The 18,076-nt window shown below is 40.1% G+C and overlaps 1 protein-coding gene across 1 annotated transcript in view; it reads left to right on the top strand.

Moving 5' to 3' along the window:
* The first annotated feature begins 3,263 nt into the window (after positions 1-3,263).
* Positions 3,264-18,076, top strand: part of casz1 (castor zinc finger 1) — a 79,551-nt gene continuing 64,738 nt past the window's right edge. The window contains exon 1 of the mRNA XM_053240583.1: positions 3,264-4,094. Coding sequence (XP_053096558.1) covers positions 4,046-4,094 — 49 coding nt within the window. The 5' untranslated portion in view covers positions 3,264-4,045. The remainder of the gene's footprint in view (positions 4,095-18,076) is intronic.

Here is an 18,076-nt window from a genome sequence, read left to right as displayed (position 1 = left end):
AGTGACTCTAAAAGGCATATTACTTTAGATAAATTTCATTAGAAAAGCTAATTTGAAATGTGATGAAGCAAGTTACAATTCCGCTTACTAGCTATTAAAGATTACACCGCAGCAGGACATTGTCCTTAAGCTTACGCTAAATAAGTATGTTCCCATCCCCATTTAATTAACGTGCTCTTAATAACGGTGTGGAGGGAACACACTGGTCTCCTGTGCACCTGCACACACAGGATGCTGCCTCCGTGCTCTCTTTCAGGACCACCTTCATACCCAGAGGTTGCCTCCTCAACGCAGGAGCCCATAAATGAAATTAAGGTGTCAATTAGTCAATTACGGCATAATAACTCGGAGGGCAGACGTTTAGAGGCCGAGTGCACCTCAGCTAAGTTCATTTCCTCCGGTCCAGGAGCCTGCATTTGGCACACGTCACTCTCCGGCCCAGAGCCGCTGCACAAGGCCGACCGCCTCACTAATTCTGTTTACCGCTAGATATCTTTTTGGATCAACAATTTCCTTTCATGGTTTATGGGGGTTTTTTTTCTTTTTTTTATTCCAGATGCAAGGATGCCGTTTTTCTCCTTCAATATGGCTTCAGAGAATTTTATAATTTAGTAATTAAAATCTTTGATAGGCTCTAGAAATTGCATCTAATTGAATTTAATGGGGAGATGAATTTCAATTTTATTTGATTACCGGGAACCCTGGCATAGGTATTTATGGAAAAAAACTGTACAAAAATATGCTGTGTGGGCTAAGATGGCATAATAAAATTAGAGATAATCAGATTTCTCTGTCATGAATTTCGCTCTAATTTCACTATAATTTTCCATTAGATAGCTGGTTTACAAATATTTGCTCATCTACGATGGAAGAAGCTATCTGTCTAAAGCGATTATGGTCAAGGCCTTCAGAAATGTGGCCCTTTCTCTCTGTGTTTTTAAAACCAGATTGCGTGGGACCAAAATTAGGCAGATTGCATTAGGACCGTCTGCATCCGGGAGAGATACTGAAACATAATGATTAGAGGCAGGGGATGAAAGCCGTGTCAGGAAAAAGGGTTTTGACAGTGAATGATGTTTTTAAAGTGAAGCTCAGGTTTATATCCTTGCACAGGAATGATGTTTGCATCTCTGCACTTGCACGTGCTACATGTACAGTATATGCAAACAAGCACTGCTGATTCTCTGCTCATTTGAGTGGCATCTTGAAACTGGTAAACTAATTTGATCAAGTCGTTTCCGCTTCTTAAGATCACTACGAGCAATCAGAACGATGCCCAAATAGTCGGTGATGAGTTCCAGCTGCCACTGTTTTATATGTACTCGGGTTTAGTATGCAAGATGCTCACCCTGAAATAAGTAAATAAATAAATAAATAAATAAATAAACAAACAAACAAGGCTTTCCAACCAGACGTGAGGGGGAATAATATCCAGCATCACAGACTCAGTAGAACAATACAAGGGCAAACGCTTTCTTTGGCCTTCTTTTCAAAGCGCCATGCTACACTCCAGCGTTGTCACATTCAATTTCCTGTCAATTTCACGATCCAGACTTGAGAAAAGTGGCTGAGAAAAAAAAGGAAAAAAAGTTCAGCCTTATTTTTAGCAGTGAAAAAAAATCTCAACAGGCGACCTTTTTTCACTCAAGAAAGATGATGATACTCTTCTCTGCGTGTCTCTTCTCCTTTTTTTTTCCTCCTCCTGCTCTTTTTGGCTACACCTCTCAGTTGCCCACTCAGTCTGTGCTGCCCCACTGGCTGAGACAGCGAGAGGGTTCAAACACAATCTAACTCCCAGCAAAGGTCAGATTTCTCACTCCGCATGGCCCCAGGCCTTGGGCACAAAAGCCCCTCGATTCACATCTTTCAAGCGGGCGCGGGCTTTTGTCCTGCCGGAGCGAGGCGCTTGGAGCAGGCGGCCATCAGACCAGCCCCTCCTGGAGTGCGCAGTCAGGGGCAGCTAAACGTCTGGCCCCTGCGTCCCTTTGACTGATGCGGCCCTGCCATGTCACAGCCCCCACCCCGTTCGGCCCCATGCCCTCATGCCCCCATGCCCCGAGCATCCCATCATAATAGGCCACATCAAACGGCATTCAGCTCCTCTCCAAAAAACAGAGATGGCAGCAGGGGAAAAAAAAAAGATCGCCCACCCGTGTTTGCCACAGCATACGGTGCAGTCAAGTCGATCTGGCAGCATAGGAATTTCACAACATGTCCTGGTGTTATATACAGAGCCATGAGTGAGGAATCTAAAAACTGTTTAAGAGTTCTTCCTTGTATCTGAAGACAGTTGGGAATTTTTTGGGAAAAAGGTGGCTGATTCATTAAGAGGATTTGTGGTTTTACTGCAAAATCTGAAGTTGTGAAAGTTCAGTTTGAGACTTTGCGAGTATGAGAGTGTAACTGTCATGGGCTCTCTCTGCTTTAAGGTGGGAACATGTGACCATTGTTGGATTATGACTCATACTCCTAATTACTGAATCAACCAAAACCTGTTTTCTGCATGCTGTATGTGAGACAGCAGTTAGCAAACAGGAACTAGGGATTGACTCATTTCACAGAATTATAAGCCATCACCTAAAATATACATTTCCTCTTTTCAAGACATTTTTCTCAGTGCTTTTTTTTTTTTTTTTAATTTTAAGTTTTGGTCCATAGCAGAAATCAGAACTACACACTTCTTGGACTGTGCGTTTCATTGTTCGGTTCACTCTGTGCCATGTTCAACAAAGTGCGTGTCATTGCGTCAGGACCCTCAAAAAGGAATATATTTCACTTTGTGGAATTATGCTAATTGGGGAAATATTGTGAAAATGTTCAGTGAGCACTTTGCATGCCACGATGGAAGAAACTGCCAGGCAAATAAGGGCCTTGTCTTATAAAGTATTCATTGCCACCTGGTAACGGCCGCCGTTTATCATTTCACCTGTAATTACAATGAAAACTGATACCTTATCAGAGGGACAGAAGGACAGACAGAGAGGAGGGGAAGAGTAAAAAAGAAAAGGAGGGAACGAGTGAAGGAGGGAGGGAGGGACAAGTGTTCGGGGGATGGTTAGGCTATAGGTTTTTTTTTTTCTCTTCATAATTTACAACCAACTGTTCTCAGATCGGGTTACTTACTCCACTTAGTATGATTTTTAGCTCTGCTTATAATACAGCAATTTTAGATTGCTTTTTTTTTTTTTTTTTTTTTTTAGAAAAGATTTAGACCTTATTTGATATACTAATTTATTTTCACAATTTATATTTTATTTTATTTGATGTTTGCACTTCAGATCTGAATAACTGACTCCCTTTTCATTTTTTATTTCTCAACTTTTCATCTGTGACTGAAGTTTATTGCTAGTTATTAAATGTCACCGAGAACAAACTTCCTGTTTTCTTGAATATAAGTCTGATAAAATTCCCTCTGCCACTCAGATGCCGAGCACGAACATTCAGTGAAAAAAAAAAAATTGAATTCCGTTTGGTGGCAGAAATGCCGGAATATAAAATATGTAATGAGCCATGTAGACATTTTTTCTAAACCCTCCGCTGCTCCCTCCCTCCTTATTTGCTCATTTGCATGGGGCTGGACTCAGCCCTTCCCCTTGAGTGTGGGACAGCCTGTAGAATGCAGAGAAAGAAAAGCCCAACCCACTCAGGGGAGGAGGGAAAAAAAAGTCTGCTCCAGTTCCTGCTCTTCCGTAATTTCCTATCGCCAACTGCTTGGGGTGTGTGTGTGTATGAGTGAGTGTGTGAGCAAACTAGAGAGCGAGAGAGAGAGAGAGAGTGAACGAGGGGGCCATCTCTGTGTTCTCTCACCTACACCCCCCCCATCAAAGCGCAAAGAGGAGGGGCCAGAGCCAGCTGCCAATCAACTTCACTCGTGGCAGCCGGCATTATCTCGCCTGAAAACTATTGACAGATTACATGTCAAGGAGTTTAGTACATGATTGAGAGAAAAAAAAAAAAAAGACTCTTTATCACCCACTTATTCTAGTCTGAACTTCCCGCAGGCCAGATTCCTCTCTGATGATTTTCACACAGAGTTTGTTGTATTATGAAAGTTACATGCTTGGGAGGATTTAACTTCGACTCTCCTGAATATGGTAAGTGCTCTTCTTCTTCTACTTCTTCTTCTATTTGTTCTTCTTCTTCTCCTAACTGTCTGTTGTGCTTTCACGTGAAAGGTGCGCCTGTATTACACAGTGTTTTTCGAATGGGGAAGTTGCTTGTGTTTTAGTGTGTGTGTGTGTGTGTGTATATGTGTGCGTGTGTGTGTATATGTGTGCGCCTTTATTTATAACTGAGTGACAGATCTCGGGGCTGATTACAGTATTAAATACGATCCTTTCCCTCACCTCTCCATTTTCCTCCTTCAGTACTTTCAAAAATATGTAACTGATACTCGACAGGTCTGAGGAATCAGAAATAGGAATGCTTTCATTTTATACCTGAAAGTACCTCAATTTATTTATTTATTAGTCTCAGTTATTGCCGTACGTCACGTCATGTTTACCTCGTCTCCTCTCTGAACTCGTCCACTTCCCTCTCCGTCTGTATGTTTATCTTAGTTTATTTCATTTTTGGACATTAAATACATGTTTCTAGAGGAACAGGATAAAGGATAGAGTTAACACACACAGGTATGTGAAGTGTAAGCGCTTGGCCTAAGGGTTTGTTGCCAAGGGGACTGAACAAACAAACTGTTGTGCCGGCTTTGTTTTGACACATGTAAGGACACACAGAACAAGTGATATCCCTCACTTTATCCCCGCGTCCCCCCGTTTAGGGATATTTCGGCGCATGTGAAACTGATCTCCAGAGCTTACTATATCCTCTGTTTTTTCCATGATGTTTTTGGGAAGCTTTAATGCCTCGGGAAACATTTTAGTGTAGTCCAGGAACTTTTCAATCCTGTAAATCGAAAATGTCCTTTATATTAATTTTATAGTGTTATGAATCAAATCTTAGATTGTGTTTAAAGGTAGAAATGAACATAAACAGCCTAGATTGTGTTGTGCACATATAAATGTGTGTGAATAGGATTTTATATATTTTTATTATACACACAATTAGTTATGTATTTTTATGGCATCTGGATTTATGCTCTGCTTTTAGTGTAGAATAGATATGTGCCATTTTTTTCAGTATATAATAATATACATTTTAATTGATGTTATATTTTGTTCAACCCAGAAACAAGAGAAGTTAACTTTTTTCTGTGTATAAAGTCCATTTAACACATTTTTTTGCATCAAGGGCATTTTTATTATTATGAGTGATTTCATAAGGTTTTAGATTTGTCTTTTTGCTTTATTTAATTTTTTTTTTTTTTTTAGACAATCAATCCTAAGTCCTCTACGTATTTAATAAACCATAAAAAAGAAGTGAGAAAAGCAGAAAATGAAACTTTATGTCTGCTCTTACTCAGACAGAGCACAGTGTACTGAATTCTGGGAATCAATCTTTTTTTTTTTAAATGCAAAACCCCCAGATGTACTGTGTATTTTTATGTTATTTTTCCCTGTGGTTTCTCTGATACCTAATAATCAAAAGGACACTGAATAGGTCCAAAGACACACCCTCGGTTTTCAGATGTACCCTTTTAGTTCTGTGCTCTCTGTCCGGACTGCACGTAATTTTACGACTCGTCATTCACTACAGTGGCTTTTCTTTCCTTTGGAGTCTGAGTGTGTAGTTTTAATCCACCGTGAGCACCTTTACAGGCTGAAAGGAGGAAGAAAAAACACACACACATGAGTCAAGGTCTGTAGCCCTCGATAACCTTCATCACAGTTTAGCAACAAGCGAATCAACTTGATGTCTTAAGCAATAAAAAGCCTGGTGCTGTCTTAAATCGCCAGCCTTCGGATGACAGTAAATTTACATTTTTTAATTAAATGAGCTGGATTTTTTACGAGGAGGCCGGGCTATGCTAATGGGAATGTTGTGTACTGCAGATTAACAGAGTTTTTGATATAAATTTAGAAGGAGGACAGTGTGAGGGAGAGGGGGCATGAGGCGTCATGTTTAACCCCTTTTAATCCGAGTTCTCCAGTGGGACGCTGAGTGTGGAAAGGGTTAGTGATTCAGGCTGACATGTAAAACCATGAATTAAAATCTTATATCTAATTGATTATGGGTCTGAAAAGTGCACTTTGAATCAAATTACTAGCTAATTTAATTCAGACTTCTTTCTTTAATCCATTTTTTATAATAAACATGGCATGCATTCCACAAAACAAGTCTATAGGTTTGATCTTTATATTTTTTTTAACCTTAAATGTAACCATTGTCCAGTTTGTACAAAATGGAGAACTGGAGATTAAATTGTAATAACTGACTGTTAGACTTAAACGTGTTAGCGTGATTTTACAGGGTCTGTCTTTAGGGAGTGATGTGTAAAAAAAAAAGAAGTGAGAGAAGCAGAAAGAGAGATGGATAGTAGGACAGCTGGCTGAGCCAGTACGGGTGCATTCTGATCAGACTCCCCAACATTGTAATTAACTCAGCATCCCAATACCTGCTACCTTTTACCTAGTTACCTAGCAAATAAATATATTTTAGCAACAGGAAAAGAGAGATATGAAGAGCAGAGGTGTTTAAATGATGTTTGTGAGTTGTCCATGGAGTGAGAGGAGCTGTGAAAAGGAAATAGTTCTTCCTCTCCTTCTCTCCTCCTCTCCTCTCCTCTCCTCTCCTCTCTTGTGCACTCATGCAGGCGCTCGGTCCTAATTAAAAGCTCAAAGCATTTCTGTCACCAATGCACAGTAATAGGCTAATTAATACTGCAAGAGGAAGTATGCGCAAATAATGCACGTCATACCTTTAGTCCCTCGAAGGATTTACTTGTTAGTATTTTAATAGCAATCTATTATTATTATTATTATTATTATTATTACTATTATTATTATTATTATTATTATTTTGTAGCTGTACTCTTTCCTAAGATCAATCAACTGTTTCCTCATCAGGTGTATTCAGGTAATTTTCTGTAATGGCACGAAGTAAATGTAAAGTTCTCCTCTGTCACACTGTCAGCTCCTAAAGTTTGGCATCTTATCTCTTATTGGTAGTGTAGCTCAACAAGAAGTGTGACAAATGCCATTTGAAATTCAAAAGGGAGCTGTTTCCTCTTAACGTCCATTCTGTGGACTCCGAACACTTCATATTATTCCACGGAAAAGTGACAAAGTTCCGCCTAAAGACGTTCTCCCTCACAAAGGGCTCGTAGAACGGCTCTATTTCACGTTTATGATCTTCCACATGAAATTCTAATTTCATGCAAAGTGGGAGAGAGGAATAATCTGCCGCCGCTGATATGGCATATAAGAGAGAAAAGAGGAATACGAAGAAGCAATTAGCACGGTGTAAAATACCTCAGTCCGTTTGTCTGAAAGCATGAGCTCCACTGGCCTAGAATGAAATTTGCATGCTTGGCTTATCGACGCACACTTATTAGGCCGTCTGAAAGGAAGATTAAGCCAGCACAAAATGTGGCGTCTAATCCTTTTAAACGTGGCAGGAGGGGGGTTTAAGGTGGGAGCGACCCTGTGGGCAGGTTGGAGGCAGGAATGGTACGGTCGTTAAAGACAGGGGCAGTCTGCGCTGCTCAGGCTTGTGGTTTAATTCCCATGAAGAGGTGTGTACTCGTTTAGACTTTATTTCAGTCCACGGTTTGTGGGCGAGGCTTTCTGAAATTGGGAAGAGCTAACTATGCCCAGTTTCAATAGAGCGTACATGAAAAGAAGCAAGTATAGTTTTATATACAGGAAATTCAGAAGAATTACCTTCCTTCTTGTATATGTTATATAAAAGCATATTTCTGTCCATCTGGATAAAGATCAGTGAATAAAGTTGACTTTAATCCAGTGCAATTACAAAGTTGCTTTCAATAAACTTAAGCCATATAAAAGGCCTACAGTGCTGTTTAACTGCTTAGTGACTGCTGTTAAAGCACTGATTGACTCAGCTAATAGACTGATAGTTTATCTGTATGTCAGAGGTCCTCTTCTTCTTATCTTTGCCCAAAACTCAGGGGTCAGAGCGAGCCGGCAAAGTCCATGTGCGCTTGTTTGGGTGGTCTTGCACTGCACGCTGCTTATGTAGCTCTGTGCACACATGCCATCAATCAGCGTCAAAATTTGTCAAGCTGTAATTGGTGCACGTCACTCAGCTAATAGATCATGTAAGGACACACACCAACGGCTGGAAACGCACACTTGCTCAAAGTGCAAGTGAACATTTTTGCTTTCATTTTTTTACCCCATTGATAAGAAAAAGAAGTGCACGGCTGTGTGTTCTCTGTCACCTTCATCCTGAGAGAGTGTTTGCACTGGAGCGCCACCGGGCCGATATCCTGTCCTCTCTGGTAATTGACTGCAAACAGGGGCGCTCGCGTCTGAAAGCTCCCCTGACGCGGGTCCCCGCGTTCTGTGTGTTTTTTCCTGTGACATTCTATTCACTTGGGTCAGTAGCAGGCAGCAGCAGCAATAATTACTGTCTGTACATGATAAATCTGAAGCCCAGCTGTTCCGTTCTGTCACGGAATACACAGTGTAGAGCAGCGAGAGGGGACGAGGAGAGTGTGGTGGGGGTGACGGGGCTCAGGAGTTTGCTGTTTGACTGAATTTTTTTTTTAACTCTGTAACTTGATAGGATTACATGGTTCTAGGGCCTACACCTGTTAAGAGGCTGTTAACAGAACAGTTGGCGGTCTCATGCTGGAGCTTAGTGTTATTTTTTTTTTTTTTACTCTGTCCTCTTTTGGGATTTTCTCGCTCCATACACACTCACACAGAAGTTGGGATTTTCTCCATTCTCTTCTCTTGGTAAGTGAGGAGATTAAGGAGGAAGAGGGCAAGGTGATGTCACCTCATGGTGGCCATCAAAGCTGAGATTTTACAGCAAGGCCTCTAAACAGGTCAGCCGGCAATCAGGTTGTGTTTGCTGTTGTCAAGATGACACGCGCAACTGCTGCCTCCTTAAATTGCTGTGCCTTGAATGCTAAAAAAAGACGAACTCTGACACTCCGTGTGGGAAAACAAAAAAAAAAGAAAGAAAGAAAAAAGTTTGGGGCTCTCGCAGGTTTTTCCATTCTCATCAGGCAGCTTGTGAAATGAGTCAAACACAATGTCAGCTCTCTGGCAAACAAGCAACCTGACACCAGGCTTGTGCCGTATTATTTGTACGATTTTATGCCCATCTATTCATATGCAGTGAGTAATGAATTAAAGGGCATCCGAGGCTGCAGAAGCCAGCCTTGTGTCTCGACATGATTTAGATATTTTCCACAACTGCTCAGAACACGACAAATGCCACGTTATGGTGTGGAGACTGTACAAGTAGTATAAGAATCGCTGTTTCGTTTCCAGTGCAGGTTAAACAGCGTCATCGAAACGTTGTCTGCTTAGCCAAAAAGTCCGAAAAGAAAAAGACTGAAAATGCTAATGACTTGTTTATTTCGCCTGTATTGCTTCACAACCATGTTTGGCTTCTCTGCGCTCTCAACACCTGTCCCCTCTCTTGTGCTGGGATTTTCTATATTTGGCTGTAAGTTGGGTTCATCATTTGCTGCAAAAGGGCACTGTTTCTTACTGGAGAGAGATAGGGAAAGATAGAGAGGGAGGAAAAGACAGAGAGATCTAGTCACATGGGAACTTTTTTTTATCTCAAATTTTCGATAAAAGTAATTTCCATTTCCCAGCTCAATAGAGTCTTTGTGATGAAACAGTCTGTAAGATATGATAAAAAAGTCCAGATCAAGCCAGTAAAACTGACATTATATACTATCTATAATTACACAACATGACTCCATAGCTACTTATTTCTGCAACCGACAGTAATCTTATCTAAGACAAGGAGGAGAAGGAGGAGGGAAGAAATGTTTAATAATCATAATTCAGGGAGTTTTGATGGTCTTGATAAGTAATCTAGGCCTGCTGATAAATAAAGGAACAGAATGACTTTCAACTAATTCCCCTCCCTGCTGAGCGATGAGGGTTCACCAAGTGTCCTGTCCATGCGAATCCCCACTATAGCTGCTCTACAGAGGGAAATAAGCAGCACGGCCCTTAATTGTTTGGGAAGTATGGCCCCTCTCGGCCGCCTGCGCTCTCCCCTCTCCCCTGCTTCATTTCAGAGACGGGCCTCGGCTGCCCGAGAATGGCGTTAATTTTTTTATTACCTGTTTGACTCTCAAGCCTTATTACTGTAGCCCCTTAATGTTCGGCGTAACCGTGGAAACCGGATGAATAAACGTCCGCAAAAGAAAATGAGATGATTAAACAGGTCACCCTTGCAAAACAAATTCGCTCGGCCGAGCACAATTTGTGTGCCGTGCGCCTGACTTAACAGTTTGCTAACAAGCGCACTGTTTGTGAGGAGAAATAAAAAAACGCAAGAGGAAAGAAAGGAACACTGAACACGGCGTAATCCGTTAAGGAAAACAGATGCAAATTCTTAAGTGTTACTTTAGGTATTGTGTTACATCCTATGTAGTTTCCTATTTCTCTTTAGTGGATAATATTTTTAAATATTTTAAAACTCAGGCACATTTTTTTATTTTATTTACTTAATTTATGTTAATGTACAAATCTGTATTTATACATATGGCATATGTATATGAGTCAGTGAACGTGGTTAGTGCTTAATAAAAGACCATATGGGATTAATGCCCTGTTGGGAACATCTTCTTGTGGAATACCATCTCTACTGTGTGTCTAATTATCTTCTTTTAAGAAGTTTTGGTCGCTTTTACATGCTTGATCACTTTTTCATACCAGGCTGCTTTTGAACCTTTCTGATACCCGTCATTTAAAGATGTCATTCTGGGTTTTTATTATTGTGTATTCTTAAATATTCTGTTGAACCACTTTTAAAAAGTATTATGTCTTAATAAAAAGTTTAAGTCTCGCTCTCATCCATTTAGACACTAGGTGAAAGGTATGTGTGGATTTTTTTTTAATGCCTTTCGGATCTTCTTTATGGAAGCGTACCACTTAAGGGTGTTGGCTGAAACACTTTGTGCCATTCCTAAAAAGCAAGCGTATCATCTCAATTTTGTCTCTTTCCAATAAGAGAGATGGATGGACAGCTTCTTTCAGTTCTTCCCAACCAGAAGAGAGGCACATTTTGAGAGAGAGAGAGAGAGAGAGAGAGTGCTCCTACCTCACTGCCAGAGTGTCTATGGCAGAAACTGAAAAGCACTTGTGCATTATTGATGTTTTAATTTGTGCAAATGCCCGAGTCTTTGTTAAGTGATTATAGTGCTGTGCAGATAGAAGGCAGGTTCTTTGGGCAGAAACAGGAGCTGGTGGCCCGGTTCAGGGGAGTGGCCCCGCCCTGGCACCATCCAGCACAAAGATGGAAAATATCAACGTGTCAGAGATTAAAAAAAAAAAAAAGAGCCAGTTGATCTTTTGTACTTATTATTTTTCTTCTGTCAGCTACACCTCTCCCATTTATGGTGGCGGTTTATAGGCCTTTTACATCCCTTATCAAAAATTATTTGATGTAAATATAATAGAACTGACCTGAAAAGCCCCATAAGCAAATAAGGTGTGTGTCACGCCAGCAGCTGACCTTGGGAAAGAATGCTACAGTAAGTTATAATGCCTCACGCTAGAAAAACAAACCCATAAAACAATAGTTTCGGAAAGTGAGCTGGTTTAGGTAAATATGAGAGAATGATGGCTTTTTTATACTATGCCACGTCATAAATGTTTCCATGATGGCTTGCCTTTTTTTTTTTTTTTTTACTGCAAGTCATTAGTGCTTGTGCTACTTTTAGTTTAAACAAAAGATTCAGGTGGATCATGAAGGGAAAGGAGGGAGTGTTGTTAATTCAAGGCAGAAAAAGAATGTCCATGAATGCGGGCTCTGTATCGTCAGGAGGACTGCAAGTCACCAATAATACCTAATTTGATTGTGTGTGTGTTTGTGTGCATTGTGAAAGCACACTGAGTGATATTTCAAGTATTCAGAGGCTGAATGCTGAACCATACCCACAACTTTACCCACAGCTTTTCATCCAAACTGGTTTTCAGTTAACTTTATATACATAACTTTATGTATAGTTTACATACACATGTGACAGATACTCGTTTACACCAAGAGTAGAAATGAGGAGAAATGAGAAATGTGTGAATTTCCCTCTGTCTCTGAGACTGTGCTGTTGTAGAGTAGAGAGTGTGCTGCTAGCTCACTGACACAAACACACTCACAAACACACATTTGATTTACTATCCTTGTGAGGACCTTCCACTGACATTATTAATGAGGCTAATTAATGCTATGCTAGCATATACACCTAAACTTAACCCTAACCTTAACCTCAGTAATGAAAATGAAACATTTTGCCTCTTTTCATTTTTTTTAATACAAGCGGAAGAAAAAAAGCAACATTTTTCCTCATGAGGACCTGTCATATATTCCCATCTACGTTTGGTCCCTACCAAGATATAAAAACATGCCCACACACACACACACACACACACACACACACACACACACACACATACACACATGCTGCCTCCGCCTACATTTACAGCTTTATTAAGCTGTCTCATGAAGGCTTAGCAGGGAAATACAGTGAAAAGAAAAGACACATATTACTTTGATGATCTGATGTCATTTGTGGACTCCACACACGTAGGCTTCATTGTGTGTGTAAAGGAGAGGGAAAGAGGGGGGGAAAAGACGGCTCTGAAATGTGGGATTTCAATTAGCTGCGTAATCTGAACCTGCCTGCTTTGATCGGGCCATTTTCTGAATAAGAACAGCAGCACTTGTAAAACATTAATTACACAGAGATGTTTTTTTTTTTTTTTTTTTCAAAACATAGCAGTCTAAAGTGTGCTTTATTTGACACTCCTTGAAAGAAAGAAACCCACCTCGCACTAAAACGGCCATTTGAACCCTCGGCATTAGGGATGAAAAGAGCCTGAAAAGAGTGGGCGCAGGAAGTGGATGTGTGATATGAAAAATCCCTTGTTCAAATATCAGAAATAAAGAAATGTGCCTGTCAGTGAAAGACTAGCCTTCTTCATTTTTTAACGCATTTCTCAGTGACAGATGACATTTAGGCCATCTATTGGATCACATTTCTGACATTATCTCTTATTTCACTGAAGCCAGGATTTATTAATAATTCATGCAAATGCTGGGAGGGTGCTGATGGAGAAAAAAGATACATTAAAAGAATTATTCGCTCTAATTATTCACGCCTAATTGCTTTATTGGGTTTATTGAGACTTCGGGATTAATGACTTATTGGTTTAGGGTTAGTTATCACTGTCTAGGTGAATATTCAGGAATATTCAGTAACAGAAAAATATGAAAGTGAGTGTGTGAGTGAGTGTGTATGGAGCTGTAGTGGAAATTTGATTTACTTCTGCTAAGCAGGCCTGTGTATATTCTCAGACTGAAATGTATACTGGATCCTCACGTGTTGAGCCTCGTAAAGGTTTTAATCCAACCCGTCGATTTGCTGCTGGAATGTTCTGTGCATATTCACAATCTTCCACCAGCTTCCTGTAAGCAACTGTAATTATGACATTTGTTTGTCACATTTGCTATATTTTGTAGCCATGACAAAGTGTTCTGAGGTGAATATACTATGACACATTCGAGTAATTCCAGTTTAAAGTACGCCTACATCATGATGTGCGTAGAAAGAAATAAGACAAAGTACAAAATGTTTCGGGACCAGTTTTACATGTTTCGTTGCATATCACTCCTTTTCTGTATGTTTCTGTGATAAGCGGTCATACAGGAGATGCATTAAAAGTGCCATAACTCGCACACGCAGCCAGGCTAAAATCAATTGGAATGGATAGTTAAGCTGGCGCTAAAAATCAATGAGCAATTCATGTCCTTGATCACACTGTGTCATCTCTCTCAATGTTGGAGCTCGGAGGCCGGCAGAGCATGACCACCCCCTCCTCTTGACACATTACAGTTATTTGACTTTGAATGGCGGATATACAGATGTGTATGTAAGTCATGTTGAATTTTTGTTTGCCTTAATACACATTTGATTCCAAAATTGGGATGCACAGCCTCGATGTTGCTTATGTAAAGAGCTAGCAAGCTGAATATATATGTATATAGTTATATATATTCTATATAGTTATATTCTATAGTATATATTCTATAGTATAGTTAACCACACTCATAAAATTGGTTCTCGGTGAAGGTGGAAGTGCAAGCACACCACCTCGCAAGCTAGGACTGAAAATTCAGTGTTTCAAAATAGTAATTTTGTCCTTATTAATGTCATTAGTGCAACAGTCAGCATGGATCAAATCAGCAGCTGACTGAAGGAACTCCCCTGTCTCGGCACAATGACGGGATGGTGTCATGACTGATTTGACCATTCTGCGTTGATGGCTGAGATTTCCACTGTTCTCCGCGCTCAGATGATGCCTATGGTCGTTCAGATCCACCCCCTCCTCCATATATTCCTACTTTTCTATTTCCATTTCCATTTCGAACACACTCTTGTATCTTGGAGCAGTGTGTATTCTTAGACTAAAGCAGTTATTATGAAGATTTCTGGTATTATGAATCAGTATGCTATCATTACTCAGTCTCTGTTTGGGTGTTTAATTCTTATCTTAAGAGCTATGTAAAAATTCATATTCCCTAATACCCCCCTAGACAAGAATTTATTTGGTACCTATCTTCTTGGCCTGTTGTAATCATTGAGAACTTTTTTAAACCATAATTATCTTTACAATTTGGATCTGCTTAGGCACAAAATGTATTTAAAAGCTGCAAAATAATATCATTCGTGCTATCACTTTCATAATCTTCCTGCTTGCGTGAGAGCGAAATGGAGGGACATGAATGGACACAGTCATCCACGACGGCTATGTGACACAGTTAATAATGCAGAGCTGCTATTGGACACTGCTGTGATAAAAGATGACAATGGATGACATTTGTGAGCCTAAGCCTCACTGAAATCGATGTGTGTTAAAAGGCATCGGACTGATGGCATGGTGCTTTCAAAGAGGAAGTACAAATTATTTTTTCCCCCCCAAAAGGTGAAAACCTTATTCTGAGCTCCGGTGCTGTGCAGAACCTCTTGCTTTCTGGGGTCGTAATTTGTTAAACATTTGCATAACCTCTCAAAGAGCAGTTGTTTGGCACAACAGGTGTCTTTTTTTTTCTCCACACTAATGTTGTAAAGGGCACTCTGTCACACAGGGTGAAGGCTTCAGATTTAGAGGAAGGGCCTTCGCACCAGTTGTCTGATGAGATAGAAAAAGCGTGTGAGAGAAGGCAGCACATGGCCTGCTGACTCTGAGAGGTGACATGTCCTCAAGCAGCTGGTGTATTTTCTTTTTTTTTTTATGAAAGAGGGTATTTTTTCCCTCTTTTCCAAAAGGGAGTGCTTGAATGTTTGTGACAACTGGGATCGAGTATTGCGCATGCCATGCACATGAGCGTTGTTTCGGTGTGTGTCCTCCAGCAAGGCCAGCCAGTGGACGAGAAGATTTCAGCACCATTATTTTAATTACACAAACATTTTCTGGAATACACCCAATGACGTTGGCTTATGGTTAATTGTAGAGGCAGAATAATACGATCCTCTGGGTGTGCAGTGTGTAAAAATACACCTTTGAGTCGCATCAGTTTTGCTTGCATTCTCTCTTTCTCTCTTTACTCCCCTCCCTCTCTCTTTCAATCCATCTGCATCATGTCGATCTGTCAGGCTGCCAGTGTCTGTTCCAATTAGATTCCACTTAATACACGTAACCTCGATTAACATGCAATCAAGCTCAGATAAATCACGTCCTTTAAGTCTCCCCCCACTCTGCCGCCGCCACTGTTCCTCCTGCATCATCCTGTTTTCTTCACCAGAACATTTTGCCGTCGAGCCTGAGATCGCACACAGCACGTCGGATTCAAGCGAGGCTTCGGAAACTGCTTTGCGTTTTCCCTCCTGAAAATATTCTTATCTCTGCATTTCAGTATGCTTTTGTATCCTTCTTCATCTTTTTTTTTTAATATTTTCAGAAGCCCAATTAGGAATATGTGCAAAAGGGAAAAAAAAGTTAATTTTTACATAATTTGCTCTTGGGTGGGAGGGTCTACCCAGGAAACACTGAAATAAAAAATAGCTCAAAAATTAAATAAGAATATAAATAAATAAATAGAGAAAAACAACCCAGGGTAAGAAAGAAAACGCCTAGACATAGCGCTCAGGGGTGCTATTTTATTAATCAAGGCAAAAGTGCTAACATTGGCATGTTGAACAGATTAGAATTTTAATAACAGGCCAGGTTAAAGTGCTGGCACGTCCATGAAGAGATCCTGTCAGTCGGGAACGGCTCACACATAACACACCCCTCCCTCCCCTTTTTCCCGAGCTCTGTGTGTCCTCCTCAGTGCTGATAAACACAGGCCTCCTCCTGTGGGGCCATGGAGGACGATTAGGACTTCACCTCTTCATCAGATAGTGCACGAGTACTTCTCATTATTAACCCACACTGCGTCCAGCTCTCCAGCCTGAGAGCCGGGTTTTACCCCGCAGTCTCGACGCTCCTTCTGCACACATGTGTAGAGCTGGAAGTGTTGGAAAATGAGTAGTGTGAGGTGATTCGGTAGCCATTAGGCAGCAGTGTTTCTCTGCATTTACAGGGACTTCGACTGATAGTCAGCAAGTGTGTAAATAGAGCTTGGATTTAAAATAAATTAAGCTATGAGAAAGGCTCAGGTTGATCCTTTTCTTATCTCTAGTGCTGAGTTGTCAGCTCCGAGCCTTTTATGGGACTTTGGTAAAGCCCATGTAGACAAGTGCAAGAGTCGCCTGAGATTCACCATTCCTGCTGAGTAAAAATAACTCTTCACTGGGTCCTAATAAAAGTGAACTTCATTACTCTGGCTATTGTAGTCATATTTTATTTTGTACACAGGAACACACATTATAGGACATGCAAGCATAATCAGATAGCATTTATGTCCCTTATCAGGACGATTTATAATTCTTCGAGTTTATGAATGTTTTTAAAAGTTCTTATCTGCCATTCTGGTGCAGCGATGCTGCACTGAAAAGACTAGTTCACCCTTAAAGTATGAGTAATCTTTTTTTCCGTTCCCAGAGAAAAATCGGCGAATAACGCTGATGAGGTTTAGCAGATTCAGCCAGGCGATGGGCGAATATAATAAGTGTTTTCGCAGACGTCACCCGTGATTATTTCATCTTGCTGTTTTGGGTGAATGTGGTGGATTTAGAGGCTCGGCCTCTATTGTGCTGACATCACCCTTTAACAAGCTGAATTAAATCATGGCTAAAATCATTTGAAACTCTCCCAGAGTCCTGAATGCCCAAACAAAGCGTCTCTGGGAAATTTTGAGAGAATGATTTAACAGGGAGGGTGGGAGTGTGAGGGTACATGTTAGTGTGTGTGGCATGTGTTAGAGTAAAGTGCAGAATGATGGAAGCGGGGCAAGTTCACACTCGGAAAACTGTACGAGCGAAAACACTTTATCTGCATTTAAATACAGTGTTTATTTAGTTGTCATTTAGAGTATTGTTTCAATAAACCGCAAATAGCAAAAATATTTGTCTAATAAATGTATATTATCTTGTTTTTGTCCATTGTCAAACAAGCATAATGACACAACTGCTATTATATAAACATATTTTGCCATCACATTTAAGTGTGCTATTGTGGTAATGTTTTTTTCACAGTGGAAGTTTTATAGCTTTGTCTATAAGCTGCATTTTAAATTTGTGCTTTTAATAAAAGTTGTGTTTATTAAATGGTACTAAATGTGCATAGGAATATATAAATATAAAATGTGCATAGGAATATATATATATATATATATATATATATATATATATATATATATATTTTTGTTTGTTTGTTTGTTTGTTTTGTTTTTATTTATGTATTGGCAATTTTGTAAAAAGCCATTCTAAACATTTTTTTTTCTATTTTAATTTTTTTTATGATTAAATTCTTTTAGGGCAATTAATTCAGGTGCACAGACAGGTTAAGGTGGAGAAAATAGCCTCAGTGGAAAATCTGAATTAGGATTCAACACATGACACACAGGCATTATTGCATCA

The sequence above is a fragment of the Pangasianodon hypophthalmus genome, chromosome 16 (genome assembly GCF_027358585.1).
Source record: "Pangasianodon hypophthalmus isolate fPanHyp1 chromosome 16, fPanHyp1.pri, whole genome shotgun sequence".
NCBI classification, from domain to species: Eukaryota; Metazoa; Chordata; class Actinopteri; order Siluriformes; family Pangasiidae; genus Pangasianodon; species Pangasianodon hypophthalmus.
The sequence above is the reverse complement of the archived record's forward strand: the minus strand, read 5'-3'. Positions and strand labels throughout refer to the sequence as shown.